At 41.2% G+C, this 18,777-nt stretch overlaps 1 protein-coding gene across 2 annotated transcripts in view; it reads left to right on the forward strand.

The window, feature by feature from the left end:
* The window catches only part of RAB22A (RAB22A, member RAS oncogene family), a 92,438-nt gene that overhangs the window by 45,098 nt on the left and 28,563 nt on the right, over positions 1-18,777 (forward strand). For both annotated transcript variants that reach the window (XM_004482348.5, XM_023585707.3), the window contains exon 3: positions 18,405-18,486. In XM_004482348.5, the coding sequence (XP_004482405.1) occupies positions 18,405-18,486 (82 nt within the window). The remainder of the gene's footprint in view (positions 1-18,404; positions 18,487-18,777) is intronic.

Below are 18,777 nucleotides of genomic sequence, written 5' to 3' on the forward strand. Positions count from 1 at the left end.
TGTCTGTTCTCGGTGTCCATTTGCTGCGTCTTGTTTCTTTGTCAGCTTCTTTTGTCGTCAGCAGCGCGGGAAGTGTGGGCGGCGCCATTCCTGGGCAGGCTGCACTTTCTTTTCACACTGGACGACTCTCCTCACGGGAGCACTCCTTGCGCATGGGGCTCCCCTACATGGGGGACACCCCTGCGTGGCAGGGCACCCCCCGCACGCATCAGCACTGCACATGGGCCAGCCCCACACGGGACAAGGAGGCCCGGGGTCTGAACCGCGGACCTCCCATGTGGTAGACGGACGCCCTAACTGCTGGGCCAAGTCCGTTTCCCTCACCCTCATTTTTGAAGGACAGTTTTTCCTTCAAAAATAAAGAATTCTTAGCTGGCAGTTTTTCTCTTTCAATACTTCAAATACATTATACCAGTTTCTTCGCATCCCCATGGTTTCTGATGAGAGATTGGCATTTAGTCTTATTTAGGTTCCTTTGTATGTGATGTATTGCTTTTTCTTGCTGCTTTCAGAATCCTCTCTTTATCTGTGGTATTTATCATTCTGAATAGTAGGTGTCTCAGAGTAGGTCTATTCAGATTTATTCTGTTTCAGGTGCACCATCCTTTGATACTGATATTTATGTCTTTCTTAAGGGCCGAGAAGTTTTCAATCATTATTTCCTCAAATATTCTTTCTCCCCCTTTTCCATTCTCTTTTCTTTCTGGAACAACAATAATGTATATGTTTGTGCGTTTCACATTGTCATTTGGTTCCTTGAGACCCTGTTACATTCTTTCCAATCTTTTCTCCTTCCGTCTTTTCAAGTTCAGTTGTTTAGTCCTCCAACTCACTAGTTTTGTCTTCTTTCAATTCAAATCTGCTGTTACATACTTATAATGTTGTTTTTTTATGATTTATTTCTCTCCCCTACTCCCCTCCCCACCCCACTTGTCTGTTCTCTGTGTCCATTTGCTGTGTGTTCGTCTGTGTCTGCTTCGATTCTTGTCAGCGGCACCGAGAATGTGTGTCTCTTTTTGTTGCGTCATCTTGCTGCGTCAGCTCTCCATGTATGCGGCCGCCACTTCTGGGCAGGCTGAACTTTCTTTCACACTGGGCAGCTCTCCTTATGGGGCACACTCCTTGCGTGTGGGGCTCTCCTACGTGGGGGACACCTCTACGTGTCACGGCACTCCTTGTGCACATCAGCACTGCATGTGGGCCAGCTCCACATGGGTCAAGGAGGCTCTGGGTTTGAACCATGGACCTCCCATGTGGTAGGTGGACACTCTATCTGTTGAGCCAAGTCTGCTTCCCCTAGTGTATTTTTTAGGAGGTTCCAGTGATTGAACCCAGAACCTTGTACATGGGAAGCAGGCATTCAAACCACTGAGCTACACCTGTTTCCCCAGTAATGATTTTTTTTCTTATCCATTGTGTCTTTCATTCCCATAAGCTCTGTTACTTTTCTTTGCAGACTTTCAAATTGTTTTTATGTCTACCTAGTGTCTTCTTAATACCCTCTATCTTTTTAGTCATATTTTCCTTCACCTCCTTGAATTGATTTAGGAGATTTGTGTGATTATCATTGATTAGTTGTCTTAAATCCTGTATCTCACAGGATTCTTTATTTGTTCTTTTGATTGCACCATCTCTTCCTTTTTCTTAGTATGCCTTGTAATATTTTGCTGATATCTAGACATCTGAATATGTTGATGAATTTAATCTGACAGTCAATTTCTCTCTTTTGCCCAGTGATTTTGTTTCACAGCTCTTCTTTGATTTTTGGTTCAACTTATTTTGAGTCTTTTAATTTGTCCAATTACAGGTATCGAAATAGGACCGGGGACTCACTAATGGGGCATAGATTCACTCCAAGCAGAATGGAACTATGGACTTCTAAAAGAGACACTTTCAGGAAACTACCCCTTGTAGTTTCCCAGCCAGCCAGTAGGTGATGCTTGTGGGCAAATCTTTACCCAGAGGTATCTTAACCTCCACTTGCTGGAGGTTACTCTGGCCAGAACCAAGATTCAAAGTGGGCTCTGCTGGCCAAATTTGCTGAAGAGAAACCACTCTTTGCCCTTCACCATGCCCTCTGTCTTCCCAGAGAAGAAGACATCTGTTCCCCTCTCAGTTGGCTGCAGTGAGCCTTGGGTTTTAGCTAGGCTGTTCACCTTGAGGGTGGGGGAAGGGCGCCCTTTCTAGCCACAGGCATTAGCGGCTCAGAGTTTTCATTTTGGCTTCCTCATTTATCTGTCCCTTGCCCTTCTGGAGCATGCACAACACTATTCTGGTGGCAGATCCCCAAAGCAGCTCCCTCAGGCAACTTTTTGCCCTTCTCCATTGTTTTTGTGAGAGAGTCAAGTGCTGTCTACCTATTCCATTGCCATCTTCCCCAGTTTATTCATTTTTAAGGTCTATTTTCATTGGATATAAAATCCTTCTTTGCAGTTATTGTCTTTCGGATCTTTGAAAATATTTATCCCATTGCCTTATGACTTTGTCTCTTTTTTTTTTTTGGTTGAAGTCAGCTTATTATTGCTATCTTGATACCATTATTGATATCTTCAATCATTATTAGAGCGTTTTCATTATTTCAATAATAACAAACAAAAAACAGGGGGGAAAAAAAACAAGAAAATTCTTCACCTCTTAATCTCTCTATGCTTCCCCTGCCATGCATAACTGCTATTTCTGGCTATTCTTACACATTTATTTTTTTTTAAGCAGCTTTATTGAGGTGTTTTCACATACCATACGATCTATCAAAAGTGTATAATCAGTGGCTCTTAGTATAATCACAGTGTTGTGCATTCATCACCACAAAAGGTTTCAGAACAATTTCATTACTCCAAAAAGAAAAACCCCACACCCCTTAGCAGTCACCTCTCACTTCCTCATTCCTTCCCCAGCCTTTCATAACCTCTAATCTAATTTCATCTTTATAAATTGATTTATATTTATATTTTATATAGATGGTATCATACAATATGTAGTACTTTATATCTGGTTTCTTTCATTTAGCATAATGGGGTTTTTTTTGTTCTGATATTAACATCTTATAGTATTAACATATTAGTTCAATTTCAAAGAAAAACAGTCATATATGCAATTTTACCCATATTCGTATTTCACATACAGTATTACTATATTATACATTCCCATGTGTGACAGTTTGGATTATTTGTGTGAATCCCAAAAAGAGAAAAATTATGTTTGTAATTGAATCTGTTTCTCTGGGTGTGATACTCTTTGATTGTATTAAATTCAGCAAGGGGCCTCCGATTAACTTTACTTAAAGCAGTTTAGGGGAAACAGATGTGGCTCAACCAATTGGGCACCCATCTACCATATATGAGGTCCAGGGTTTGAAGCCCAGGGCTTCCTGGTGCGGGCAGGCTGGCCCACGTGGAGTGCCGGCCCATGCGGAAATGTGGCCCCGCACAGGAGTGCCGTCCTGCATGGTAATGCTGCCCCACACGGGAAAGCCACCCCACCAGGAATGCCTACCAACATGGAGAGCTGGCACAGCAAGATGACACAACAAGAGACACAGAGGAGAGAAAATAAGACGATGTAGCAGAACAGGGAGCTGAGGTGGCACAAGAGAGTAATCACCTCTCTCCCACTCCAGAAGGTCCCAGGATCGATTCCCGGAGCCACCTAATGAGAATACAAGCAGATGCAGAAGAACACACAGTGAATGGACACAGAGAACAGCCAAGGGGGTAATGGGGTGGGGGGAGGAATAAATAAATCTTGAAAAAATAAAGCAATTTAGGGCTTCTGAGTCAGTAAGGCATGACTCAGGTTGAGTGCCTACCCTTTGGTGGACTGATACAAATGGACATTCACTCCAGAAGGCACATGGGAAGGAAGAGAGTGCTGTCATTTTCTATCCTGGGGCCCCAGGATCCTCTTATGATCCTTTTTAATTCTGTGTGGTCAGTTGTAACTTTCATTTCTGATTTTATTTATTTGCATCTTCTCTCTTCTTTTTTAGTCTAGCTAAGGGTTTGTCAGTTTTACTGATCTTCTCAAAGAAACAGCTTTGGTTTTGTACGTTGCATTTCTCTATTGTTTTTGTTGTTCTCAATTTTATTTATTTCTACTTTAATCCTTTTTATTTCTTCTGCTTGCTTTGGGAATGGTTTGCTGTTCTTTTTCTAGTTTTCCCAGTTCAGTTAGAGCTTTGATTTTAGTTCTTTCCTCTTTTTTACTACAGGCCTTTAAAGCTATGAATTTCCCTCTCAGCACTGCTTTCACTATATCCCATAAGGTTTGATAAACTTTGTTCTTGTTTTCATTCATCTACTCAATATATTTACTAATTTCACTTACAATTCCTTCTTTGACCCACTGATTATTTACGAGTGTGTTGTTCATTTCAGCCTCCACACATCTGTGGTTTTATCTCTTTCCTATCTATTATTGATGTCTAGTTTTATTCCACTATGATCTGAGAATGTGCTTTATATAATTTCAATCTTTTTATGTTTATTGAGACCTGCCTTGTGTCCTAACATGTGATCTATCCTGGAGAAAGATCCATGAGCACTTGAGAAAAATATATAACCCACTTAGTTTCTGTACATGTCTGTAAGGTCTAACTTATATGTCTGTATATGTCTGTAAGGTCTAACTTATTTATCATATTGTTCAGATTATGTGTTTCCTTGTTGATCTGTCTAGTTGTTCTTTCTCATGATGTGAGTGGTGTGTTGGAAGTCTCCAGCAATTACTGTAGAGATGTCTGTTTCTCCCTTCAATTTTGCCAGAGTATGCCTCATCTGTTTTGGGGCACCCTGGTTCGGTGCATAGATATTTACAACTTATTTCTTCCTGGTAGATTGTCCCTTTTATTAATATATTCTGATTTTCTGTACCTCTAACAACTTTTTTGCATTTAAAGTTTGTTTTGTCCTTTATGGTTTAGCTATTCCTACTCTTTTTGGGTTACTGTTTGCATGGAGTATCTTTTTCTACCTTTCACTTTCAGCCAGTTTGTATCCCTGGGTCTAAAGTGAGTCTCTTGTAGGCAGCATATGAATGGCTCATGTTTTTTAATTCATTCTGTCAGCCTATTTCTTTTGATTGGGGAGTTTACTCCATTCACACTCAATGATATTACTGTAAATGCATTATTGTACCATTTTATTATTTGGTTTCATATGTCATATCTTATTTTCCTCTTTTTACTCTTTTTGTTATTCTTTCTACTATTGTTGTTCTATATACTCTCCTCCAAGTCTCTCTCTCCTGTCTTTTTGTTTCAGGCTGTAAAGTTCCTTTAATATTTCCTGCAAAGGTAGATTCTTTTTTATGAACTCTCTTAGTGTCTGTTCACTTGTGAATATTTTAAACTCACCTTCATATTTGAAGGACAATTTTGCTGGATAAAGAATTCTCAGCTGGCAATTTTTCTCTTTCAGTATCCTAAATGTATCGTACCACTGTCTTCTTGCCTTCATGGTTTCCCATGAGAAATCTACATTGTCTTATTGGGTGTTCCTTGTATGGTTTGCCTCTCCCTTGCTGCTGTCAGAATTTTCCCTTTGTCTTTGACATTTGACATTTTGAGTAGTATGTGTCTTGGAGTTGGTCTGTTCGGATTTATTCTGACTTGGGATGCTGTGCTTCTTGGACGTATAAGTTAATTTCTTTCCTGAGAGTTGGGAAATTTTCAGCCATTATTTCCTCAAATACTCTTTCTGCCCCTTTTCTCTTCTCTTCTTCTTCTGGAACTCCCATGACATATATGTTACTGCATTTTGTTTTCTCGTTCAACTCCCTGAGCCCCTGCTCAATTTTTTCCATTCTTTTTTCTCTCTTCTTTCCTCTCATCAATTTCAGCTTCTGTATCATTTATTCTTTCTTCTGTCATTTCAAGTCTTCTGTTGTATGCCTCTAATGTGTTTTTTACCTCACCTATCATGTCTTTTATTCCCATGAGCTCTGTTACTTTTCAATTCAGGTTTTCGAATTCTCCTTCATGCTTGCTCATTGTCATCTTGATGTCCTTTATCTCTCTAGCCATATGTCTTTCAACTCATTAATTTGATTTTGGAAATTTGAGTGCATCTCAGTGATTACTTGTCTTTCAATCCTGTGTCTTTTCTGGGTGGGGCTTTGATATATTTCTTTTCTTAGGTCATTTCTTCCGTTTTCTTAGTATAGCTTGTAAGTTTTTGGTGATGTCTAGGCATCTAATTAGGATGGTGAGTTTACTCAGGTGCTCAATTTCTCTCTTTGATAGGGATGTAGTGGCAGGAGGCTGAGTTATAGCTGATTTGATTTGATTCTTGGTTTAACGTGATCTGGGTCTTTAGGACTGACCCTCTTATTTCCCAAAATCTCAGCCCAGAACCCAGTAATGGGTTGCAGACCTGCTTCCAAGGATCTTGGTGACGGAGGTTGTAAAAACCAGAAAAGCTTGTCTTGTTTACTTTTAATTTCCTCACATGCACCTTCTTGGTCCTCCAGAAGATGGCGCTCTTTGACAGCTCTCTCAGTTCAAAGCCTGGTCAGAGTATGTTCACTGCAACAGGGACTGGATCAATGTGATAGAGTATCCTCCCTGGAGACTAAGAGCCTCATGATTCAAACTTTCTCAGAGGCAGTTCTTGCTAAGAGGCCCCTCCCTTTTCCTGGGTAGAGAATAATTCCAGTCCCGTCTGTGTCTTCAACAATTTATCCCAGTCAGAAGAGAAGGAAGTTGAGAGGGTCAGATCTCTTTAGTCCCTTGCTGGCTCCCAAAGCAAACAGTGGTACACCCCCACCCAGCCTGGAAGGGTTTGTGGGACACAGCAGACCAGATTTGTCCATCAAAAGCTGAGTTAGCCTTAGGCCGTGTGTCAGTCTCTCTCTGCTTTCCTGGGGAGGTGAATCCCTGGGGCCCCCTTAGAATCCCTGGGGCCCCCTTAGTAGCTGCCGGCTGAGGCCTGAGAATGCAGAAGTGTCTATAGGGTGGAGGAGGATGCTGGCAGTCAGAGCTGCCACTTTTAACTCACAGTTTTGCCATCATGATTCTTTTCCATTGCCCCTCTCTCTTCTGGGCTATGTCCAGCCTTCCCTGGTGTCCTAAACCTTAGAAGAGTTTTTTTCCAGGCCAGGCCTGTCCTCTAGCTGTTTTTCTGGGAAAGAAGAGAGTCCTGTGTCTTTCTAGTCTGCCGTCTTTCTGGATGTCTCCATAGTATTTCTTGAACCTATGGCTTGTTGTCTTTCAAGTTTAGAATATTCTGAATCATTATGTCTTCAATATTACTTTTGCTCCAGTTTCTTTTCTCTCACATTCTCAGACTTCATTTACATGTAGTTTAGAAATTCTTACTTTTCTTTTGGTATCTCTTACACTCTTTTCTGTATTTTTCTATACATTTTTTTTCTTCTCTTGTTGAGTCTCAGTATTTTCTTCTGGCCTATCATCCAGTTCTTTAACCTTTTTTTTTCCCAGCTAAGTTTAATCTAATTTTAAACCTATCTATTATGTTTTTGGCTTCAGTTATTTTAGTTTTCTGTTCTACAATATCCAATTAATTTTGTTTGTTTCAGTTTCCTTTTCTCTTATGTTCTTAAAATTAGGCATAGTTATTTTAAATTCCATTTCTAATGACAAAAAGCAGAAAGTGGATAGTTGTTGAAGTTGAGTGATGGATTAATGGCAGTCATTTTCCAATTTTCTGTACTTTTGTACATACCTACAAATTTTCGTAATAAAAGTTCAAAATAAATGATATCTGTCTCTAGCTCCATTTTCTGATTATCTATATCTCTGTCTTCATTGTCTGTCTTTTATCATGATGCTGGTCACATTGATTGTCTCCTCATATGTGTTGTTTTATTTTGTTGCTTAAATTGTATAAATAATTTGCTTATTAAGTTGTATAAATAATTTGAGAGTCTAGATCAGGGTCAGCAACTACAGCCCATGAGCCAAATCCATTTCCCCACAACCAAATCCAGTTATGACAATTCATTTATATAATGTTTGTGGCTGTTTTCTGATCCTCCACAGAAAAAGTTTGCCAACTCCTGCTCTACTTTTTTGCAGTTTTACCCTTTTTTTTCCCCCTTACTGTATTGGCAGCACCTCCAGGACATTGTTGAATATAAGTGGTAAAAATAGACATTCATGCCTCCTCTTTAGGGTGTGGCAAGGATGTAGAGTGACTGGAACTCTGAACATTTCCAATGGGAGAGTATAAATGGTATGACTACTTTGGAGAGCTTTTTAATATTTTCATATTAAATTAAACCCAATGACCCAGAAATTCCACCCTTAGGTAGTTGCCCAAGAGAAAATAAAATACATGTTTATGAAAATACTTGGGTAAGCGGACTTGGCCCAGTGGTTAGGGCATTCCGTCTACCACATGGGAGGCCCGTGGTTCAAACCCCGGGCCTCCTTGACCCGTGTGGAGCTGGCGCATGCGCAGTGCTGATGCGCCCCAAGGAGTGCCCTGCCACACAGGGGTGTCCCTGCATAGGAGAGCCCCACGCGCAAGAAGTGCACCCCTAAGGAGAGCCGCCCAGTGCGAAAGAAAGTGCAGCCTGTCCAGGAATGGTACCGCACACACGGAGAGCTGACACAACAAGATGACGCAACAAAAAGAAATACAGATTCCTGTGCCGCTGACAACAACAGACGTGGACAAAGAAAAACATGTAGCAAATAGACACAGAGAACAGACAACTGGGCAGGCGGGGAAGGGGAGAGAAATAAATAAATCTTTAAAAAAAAAAAAGAAAATACTTGTACAGAATTTTAAAACAACCCAGATAACCTGCAAAAGAAGAATGGACAAAATGTAATGTATTCATACAAGGGACTACTACATAACAATAAGTAACAAAGAGTGAACTATCAAACAGTCTAGATGAATTTGGAAAACATCTTTAAATGAAAGTAACTAGACATATTAGAATGTGTTTTATGATTCTATTTATCTAAAATCCAAGAACAGTCAAAACTAGTCTACAAAGTAGAAGTCAAAAATACTAGTTGCCTGAAGTAAGAAAGAAGAATTAAATGCACATGGACATAAGGGAACTTTCTGAGATTATGGAAATGTTGTTTATCTTGTGTGGGGTGGTAATTATATGAGAATATGCCAAAATCAAAACTTATTGAACCAAAAACCTTTCTGTGCATTTTACTCCTTATTAATTATACCTTAATAAAATATATATATACTTTTATAAAACCCTGTGCCAGAGGTACTGAAGTTTTTCCTGGTTTTCAAATGAGAGAACTGAGAGGTTAAGTGACTTGCCCAGTGATACATAGTTCATAGCAGAGCTAAAAAAAAATTTTAGTAACAGGTAGTCTGGCTAAACTCTGCACTGTCAGCTGGTATGCTCTTATCTGATAGTCTTTCACCCAGCAATTCTAATAGGACTTCACCCTACAGATAAACTCACTTAAGTTCTGAACAACAGGGTTAGTAATTGTACAAGGTTAATAATTGCAGCATTGTCAATTAGTAGGGGTATGATTAAATAAGTTATACTGCAGTCACTCAATATAATACAGTAAATGAGAAAAGCTATCTTGAGAAAAGTTTGTGTACTATGTCGGATGATCTCCTAGAGATAGTGTGGAATGACAAAAACTACAGCATAGAGTATGCCACCATGCATGTTTGAAAAGATAGGGCAGATGCAGTGGTACAACAATATAAACATGGGCTTGTAAACACCTAAAGCCTTTCTGAAAGGAGATCTAAGAAATGGATATGATCAGTTTCCAAGAGGAATTGGGTGGCTAGGAGACAAGAGTAGGAGTGGGGAGTTGTTGAGCACCTGCTTCCCAGGTACAAGGTCCTGGGTTCAATCCATAGTACCACCTTAAAAAAAAAAAAAAAGGAGTAGGAGGGAAATATTTTGGGGTATACCTGCTTTGTACATTTTGGATATTGAAACATACCAGTGTATTACCTATTCAAAAAAAAAATGATGAGTACAATTTTCATTAGGAGTGACTGGAATAATTTATCCCACACTGTTGCCTCAATCAGCAGATGCCTCCTGGGCCTTGCTGGGGCCTGTTATCCCCGTTGCCCCAATCAGTGGTCTATAGTGTGTCCGTCGATCTCTCAGTCTGCCCTCTCCTGTCTACCTGACCTGCCCCATCTTTCTCCGTGATCATTTCAGAGACCTCTTAACTTGCTTCCCTTCCTTGCATCCTTTTTTCATCCAGCTCCTTCCATCTTGGCTTTTCTCTTATAGTCCTTAATATTCCTCAAATTTTGCCTACATATCTGTTTCCATCTCTGACCCTTGAGATCCTTAGCAGAGGAGATCCATTTTGCCCATCTATTTAATGACCTGCTATCAGGTAGAGGGGCTCCACAGGTCTATTGGCTGCTTCTGGAATTCACCTTCTAATATTCCCATCATCACCTCTTTACCCACTCAGTCGCTTCCCTTCATTTGTAGCCATATTTCCCAAAACATCACATGTGAGATGATATTAGATGGTACACATATGAACACTTTAAAATTTATATTGTTAAGTATTTTGTTCTCTGTTAGGAAAAAACAGTCCATGAAACCTGTGGGTTATTTATTTTACCAATATTATTACTTAAGCAAGGCTAAGTTGGGGAAGGAAAAAAAAACCCACAGGAGCATCATTTTTTTTTAATGTCTAGTAATAAATAATACAAATGGAACATAGATACAGCAGAAATAGTGATGGTGGGGCACTGACCTTTGGGGAAATACTGACTTACAGGACATGGACCTCGTACGTGGAGACCCTCAGCGTTGTTGGAGTTCTGTGGCTTGCTAGCCCCTTACCATGTCCCCTGCCTGCTTGTAGCCTCTTCTGTGGTTAACTAACTATACTCAGCCTAACTCCATAGAATGTTTGGGATTCTTCTTACGTGTTCAAAATTCTGTGCTTTTGTAACTGTTTTCCTCTTTATGGAAGGTGACCCCTTGGGTCTTACCCTATATGTTGGGTAAACTCTCCCCATAACTTCTGGATTCCTCTCTTCCCTGAAGTCTTCTCTGGCGTATTAGTTTCCTGTTGCTGTTGTAATAAATTACCACAAACTTAGTAGCTTAACATAATACCAATTTTTGCTTTTAACAGTTTTAGAGCTTAGAAGTACAGATGCATTTCACAGTGAATGGGCTAGTCAAGGTGTTGGCACATCTGCTTCCTTCTCATGGCTCTAAGGGGAAAATCCATTTCCTTACCTTTTTCAGCCTCTATTGAGTAGCTTCTTCCTCCATCATCTAGGCACATGGCCCCAAACTCTGCTTCTATCTTCACATCACCTTCTTTTCTCCCTCTGACTCCTCTTTGTCCCTCTTATAAGGACCATTATAATTACATTGGGCCCACCTAGATACTTTGGGATAATCTCCCCATCTCAAGATCCTTAACTTAATCACACCTGCAAAATCCCTTTTGCAATGTAAGGTAACATATTCACAAATTTTGGGGATTTGGGTGTGGATGTCTTAGGAGCCATTATACTACCTATCACATCTGGCATCACAATTCTCCTGGGTACTTGAATTTGGCTTTACCCCTGGGATGCTCCCACAACTCTCTGTTCATTATTCTATCTCATTATCTGTTTGCCTTGTAATTATCTGTTCCCCTGATAATTTCACCAGCCATCCCACTGAACCTCTTGTGGGCAGGGATGGTGTCTTACTTGTCTTGCCTGCCTGGTGTTCCTGCCATACAGCAGAAGACCACGTGTTTGAAGGAGATGAGTAAACCAAGTACAAGATGGGTCTTCTGTACTCTGGTTCAGAGCAGAGGCTCTGGGGCCCAGCTGCCTGTCCTCAAATCCTTGCTGCAGCTCTTCCTACCTCTGTGCCTTTGGTACCTCATTTGCAAAATAGTGATGAAGAATCAAACCCACCCCAGGGGCTCACAGTAAGGATTAAATGGGACCACACGTGTAAAAGTGATGAGAAGAACGCCTGACAGTAATGATGATTACTTAGTAAAGGCAACTAGCTTCATCACTGTTACTTGAATTTTTATTGCTTATATGTTGTAAAGAGGTTGTTGTATGTGTAAGTTAATCTTGACAAACATAAGAAAGAGAAGGGTAAACTGTTAAAATTAGGTATCTTTAAATCGAAAGGAATGTTTTCTTTAATTTTAAATACTTTCCAAAAGTTTTTAGAATGTGCGACAAAAATGCCATAAAGAATTTTCTTGAGATAACCAAGAAGCTGTGGACCCAACAGTCTGTTGTGCATCCCTCTGATTTAAGTGGGTAATGATTGCTTAGAAGAGAGTGCTATGCAGAGTAATAGACTAACCCTTAGCTTTCACTAGCCTAAGAGATGGTAGAATTTAAAGGAATGCTTAGAGAGATGGTTGAACCCACACAAGTAACTGAGTTTCTCTGGCATTCTGAAGCCATTCCAACAAAAGCTAGGTATGACCTTGTATTAGCCCATGCTTACTGAGACCCTATCAAGTGTCTCACACGATTCTAAACTCTCCAGAAGGCCCCTGGTATTTCCATTAGAAACTCTACTAGATTACATTCACCTTTGGTCTTTTTACATCTAAATCTGATGTATTCAAAGATGTTTCTTTCAATATATATATCCTAGAGGTCCAAGTGTTGCATCCATAAGCTTTAGAGTTGTTTAGAAGCCACGGTCCTGGGAAGCGGTTCTGCCTCAACTAATAGAGCATCCACCTCCCATATGGAGGATCCAGGTTTTGGTACCCAGGGCCTCCTGACGTGAGCTGGCCCACGAGCAATGCTGCTGTGTGCAAGGAGAGCCACCCCCAAAGGAGAGCTGCCCCACACCAAAAAAACGCAGCCCACCCAGGAGTGACAACGCGCACATGGAGAGCTGACGCAGCAAGATGACACAATAAAAAATGTGACACAGTTTCCCGGTGCTGCGTGACAAGAATGCAAATGGACACAGAAGAACACACAGTGAATGGACACAAAGAGCGGACAGCAAGGGGAAAGAGGAGAGAAATAAATAAAAAATAAAAAAATAAAAAAAGCCATGGTCCTTTAATTTTTTTTTAATTTATTTATTTTATTTATCTCCCCTTCCTCCACCCCCTCCCCAGTTGTCTGTTCTCTGTGTCTTTTTGCTGTGTGTTCTTCTTTGTCTGCTTCTGTGTCGTCAGCGGCATGGGAATCTGTTTCTTTTTGTTGCGTCATCTTGCTGCATCAGCTCTCCGTGTGTGCAGCACCATTCCTGGACAGGCTGAACTTTCTTTTGCACTGGGCGGCTCTCCTTATGGGGTGCACTCCTTGCGCGTGGGGCTCCCCTTCGCGGGGGGCACCCCTGCATGGCATGGCACTCTTTGCGCGCAAAAGCACTGCACGTGGGCCAGCTCCACACAGGTCAAGGAGGCCCGGGGTTTGAACTGCAGACCTCCCGTGTGGTAGATGGACGCCCTAACCACTGGGCCAAGTCCACTTCCCATTGTTAATTTTTAAAATGCACTTTAGTAGGCACTAAACAGTGTGTAGATGTCATTGTCCCAGGTGTTGTGCAAAAGAAAGGGACTGTGGTCAGGGTGCATGTGCTTTCTGAGTGAGCTCAACAAGGACACTGCAGTTAAAGAAAAGAGAGACGTTTTTAAAACACCTTGCAGAAAGTATTTTCATTGGGAGCATGTACTCTGACCAAAGATCGTGACTGCTTGGTATGCACAAAAGTCATGTTTTTAGACTATCATGAAAAATGGAGAAGTATATGAAAGGCATTCTAACTTTGGGAAATAATGCTAGTAGGGATTTTAGATTAAAGAGTTAATAAGATCTGCCTAGGGAAAGTGAAGAGCGATGGTTTAGTAGTGAAAAATAAAGTTATCAGACAAGTAAATGGCAGGCTGGAAAATAAAAATGTATCATTTGGACGGCAGGAAGCCATTGCCTATTTTTCAGAAGGCAAGATATTGAAGTTACCACACCCTCCACATCATTTAACTTGAAAACTAAAGGAGTGATCCTGGAGTTCAAATGACAATGGAAGGGAAAAATTGTAGTAGTCCCACTTAATGATTAGGGTCCAATTTATGAATTTATTTCAGGGGTTGAGGTTCAAATGTAGATTAAATATAAAAGGAAAAATAGCTATACTACAAAATTGGATGCAAGCATCAAAGAAGAGTTGCAGATCAATTTCTGTTTTGTGGAAAGCAGACATAATGACTATGATTGAGAACTCAGCTAGGGACTCTTTGGGAGGTGGGAGTTGTAATAAGCTCCAACTTCATCATGTTAAATTTGAGGTGGTGATGAAGTATCTAGCTAGAAACTCAAGTCAAGTCAGAGCTAGAAATGTGCTGTTTCAAGATGCATGTAAAAACCTGAAGTTACAGGAAGGAATTAGTAATCCCTCAGCCTCCTGTAGCCGGACTAGCCCAGAGCTCAGTAGAGCCAGTTGCTCTCAGGGAGAGACAACCAGCAACTCTCCTCCCAAGTCTCAGACCCCACGCACTTGGGTGCTGCCATTGCATAGAAGAGTCAAAATCTAAATGCTGAGGAGGAGGAACCAATTCTAACAGGTGTGATATGCCAAGATTTCAGTCTCTCAAAAATCAAAGGAGGTTGATTTTTCAACTCGCTGCTAAAAAGGAACCTTAGGATGCCAGAGGAGGGAGGTGATGGTCATATCTCACCACGGTCATCCGAGACAGGATCTGATAGTGAAAAATAGCTCCTGATCAATAAATCCACAAGCAGCAAAAAGATATTCCATGAAGTGTCACAGACTTCTTCCTTATCAGAATTCCAGAATTCTGAGTGATGGATGGGCACAGTGACTCATTGCTTATTTGGCTAGGGTAGGGGGGTAAGCTGCTCATGGGCAGGAGAGGGCAGGAAGGACATTCCCTGGGCAGTCAGCCCTGTGCTAGTCACCCACATCCCTCACACCCATCCCTCACACCTGACTATGGTTAAAGAGCGAGGGACTCCTCTAATCTTAATTCTTGGCCTGCATTTCAGAAGTACTTGTCATTTCATGTTTCAGAAAGTGCTTGGCCAAGACTCTCTAGAACTGTTGGAGTAATAAAAAGTGAATTTACTCGTGGTCAATGGGGTAAATGTTTTATTAGAGTTCAGGGTAGCAAGGAGGAGGGAGATAGGTAAAATACCACTATAACAGGAAAAAGTGCAGCAGAGTCCCTTCCATAATGGAACTTACCTTCCTTGCAAGTGAGTTAGACATTGAACAGGTAAACCATAAATAAGCTTATCAAACGTTGTGGCAAAACAAAATCGGATGGTACATTGGAGAGTGAAGTTGACCTAGAAGGCTGCTGAGTTTGGGTAGGCAGCACAGCTTCTGCGATGGTTGACTTTTGTGCTAAGACCTGAAAAATGAGTTTTGGCCTTCGAAGAGAAGGTGAAAAACACTCAAGAAAAGGAATGGTAGATATGAAGGGGAAAATAGGAATAATTGTGAGAATTTGAGACTGAGGGGAGGAGACCAACCAGATGACTTCAGTGGCCTTGCATACAGCATGTGCTGGGATCACAAACTAGACGGCAGTGATGCACAAACCAAAGAAAAAACACCTCTACTCAGCCAGAATCAGAGAAGTGGAAATCACAGCCAGTGTATATGAAAATCTGTTTATTCTCGAGTTGGGAGTGTCAGCATGAGGAGCATATTAAGGGACGTGGGGCGTATAACCTCTCTTTTCTCTGATTGCCCTGAAAAGGGGATAGTTGGAAGTAGAAAGGAACAGTAAAGAATGTGGAGTAATTGCTGGGTGGAATGGAAGAAGCTGGGCCCAGCCGAAGTAGGATGGAGTCTTCAGACTGGTCTATGTAGATTTGTGATTTTCCTCCAGCAAGGCAGCCACCACACCGTTGGGTAGAGGAAACAGGTAGAGTGGTTACTTGGGACTTTTCCGGGAGATAGAGGCACAAAGAATCCTAAAGAACTGGTAGTATGGGCAAGTGATACAGGCAATAAAAGGACAAAACCAGCAGTTGTTGACAGAGACCCAAAAAGAGAGCATCAGATACAAAAGACCTCAATGTAGATAGAAAGGAGGTGGTGGTCAGAGTGAGGAGGTGGGAGAGCTAGAAGAATGAGGCCTAGGGTCAAAGTTGGAGAGTGGGTCTAGTCCTTTAAGAAATTTTCATTGCATTACAGTTGCCATCTTGTCTTTGTTTCCCCTGTCTGAGTAATGAATCTATACTTTTATTAAAGGGGATATGGTTAGCAAGTAGGTTGCACTTCCAGTCCTCTAATGAAACATTTCCTTTTAATTGTTGCATATAGCTTTCTCAGCCTTTTGTCTACTTGAAACGTATTTCTTCTCTTGTTCTTTGAGCAGTCAGAATGGATGTGTTGGATGCATCGACTGTGTTAATGGGCATCTATTGGATGCTTGTTGTCATTCTTATATGTAACTCTACCGCCAAAATTGATGGAGAGTTGAGTTACAAGCTTTTAGGACTAATTGCAAAGTCTAAGCTGAAACATTTCCTGAAGCTTCCTTTAAATAATAATAATGCCTTGTATAGGTATAGTGCTTTACAATTTACAAAGCACTTTCACATACATCATCTCATTTAATCCTTACAATAAACAATGCTTTTTGAATGCTTAGATGTTTCCTAAGTGAGAAGTCATGTTGCGCATCCTGATTTAATCATGGTAGTGAGTCGCCAAAAGTTCTTAATACAGTAGTCATTTATCGAGCACCTTTTCTGCACATAGCACTTTACTAAAGGCACCAAGGGGTAAATTTCCAGTAAGTAAATATTCAACAACTATTACCTATCCAGTAAGTGTAATCTTGCTTCTTAACTCACCGTCCTTTCCTCATTGCAGTCACTATTTTGGAGGCTGCTGGCTACACCACAAATTTATATAAATACTGCTAGGAATTCGTTGTATCAGAGTTTAAGTTGTTAAAACTGAAGATTTTGATACTTATGTAAGCTCAGTAAATCTTTCTTGCACTTTCTTGAAAATTATATATTTGTTGAATCACAACAGAAAGATTTCAAGCATTCAGCATATCCAAAAGTACCTAGCCTTTGAGTTTAGTGTCCTGATTTTTTGGGTGATTGGGATATGAGTCCAGTAGCATAACTTGGCCCTTGGCCTCAGGGGACTTATTCCCCAGTGGAAGAGAAGACAAGATACACCAAGGAGCCTGGAAGGCTAAGGGCTAAACAGGAGGCTCCTGTCTAGGTGGGGTTTAGAGTGAGGATAGTGCCAGAGCCAGGCCCAGCCCCAGGATTTAGGGCCCCACTTGAGATTCTCAAGCCTTTGAGATTCTCCAAAAATTAGGGGACCCCAAAGATAATAGGAACCCCTACCTTCAGCACACCTTGGGCAGCGTGGTTCCAACAGTGTAACCTACAAACCATCATTTCTTCCCCTTCAAGGTCTGAGTGATGCCCTGAGGTTGATGGTGAAGGCTTAGCCAAGTTGCTTCTTTTTTTTTTTTTTTTTAAAGATTTATTTTTTTATTTTATTTAATTCCCCTCCCCTCCCCCGGTTGTCTGTTTTTCTGTGTCTTTTTGCTGCATCTTGTTTCTCTGTCCGCTTCTGTTGTCGTCAGCGGCACGGGAAGTGTGGGCAGCGCCATTCCTCGGCAGGCTGCTCCCTCCTTCGCGCTGGGCGGCTCTCCTTACAGGGTGCACTCCTTGCTTGTGGGGCTCCCCTACGCGAGGGACACCCCTGTGTAGCACAGCACTCCTTGCGCGCATCAGCACTGCGCATGGGCCAGCTCCACACGGGTCAAGGAGGCCCGGGGTTTGAACTGCGGACCTCCCATGTGGTAGACGGACGCCCTAACCACTGGGCCAAAGTCCATTTCCCCCAAGTTGCTTCTTAAGTTCACAAGAACAGAAGTGATCATCAAGGAGTGCCCTTGACAAGGAGTCATGTCACCTCGGGTGTGGCCATCGCTTCTCTAGCAGTCTCCCCACTCCTTAGTTAGCATCTTAATTTTATTAACTCTAGCAGAACACTAGCTCTTAATCAGCTATTTATGTAGACTTGTGGTTTGGAAAGGGGAGGGGGAGACTGACCCAAATGGTCCAATATTTTTTTTTACTAGCACACATTTCCTGGACACATGGCTTTTTTAGGAACTTTCCCCTTGATAATAACATCTTTTTAAAAACAATAGTCTCTACATTTTACAGGGGAGAGTAATGGGTAAGTTATTGAACTCTCTCTTGGTTCTTTTGATATGGATCTTAGACCGTCAAAAGCCAAAGAATTCTTCCTTCTTTGTATTAGGTAGATGTGCCTCATGCCTTATTTTGACACAGAATAATAGCCAGTGTCTTAATACTCCAAAGAAGAATACAATTAGGATATAGTGTGGAGCTAGGGATTTGAACATTAAGTCTAAGTGATGATTCCAAATGGGGCTGGAAACATGCTTTAAATAATTGCATTCTGATCATTTAGGTCTCTCTTTATAGGGCATCTTTTATGACCAAGACAGTCCAGTACCAAAATGAGCTACATAAATTCCTCATCTGGGATACAGCTGGACAAGAACGAGTAAGTCACTCTTTAATTTACTATGTGTTTTTCTGAAGCCCGTATTAAAGCTCCGAAGTGTCAGTGTTCCCATCATTTTCATGTTACTCCCCTCTACTCTGTGCACCAGAGACACATTTATTTCCATTTGCATAGGCCATCCTTTTTCCTTTTAATTAGAGCCACAAAGTCCACTCATGGAGAAAGTGGTAATAGGCACTGACGGCATTTTTATACTTTTTAGTGTCTTGAAGTAAATGCTGACTAACAAGCCTAATAAAATCCTGCTCAGAGTATTGTGTTTAATTTGGG

Source organism: Dasypus novemcinctus, chromosome 24, assembly GCF_030445035.2.
Source record: "Dasypus novemcinctus isolate mDasNov1 chromosome 24, mDasNov1.1.hap2, whole genome shotgun sequence".
NCBI classification, from domain to species: Eukaryota; Metazoa; Chordata; class Mammalia; order Cingulata; family Dasypodidae; genus Dasypus; species Dasypus novemcinctus.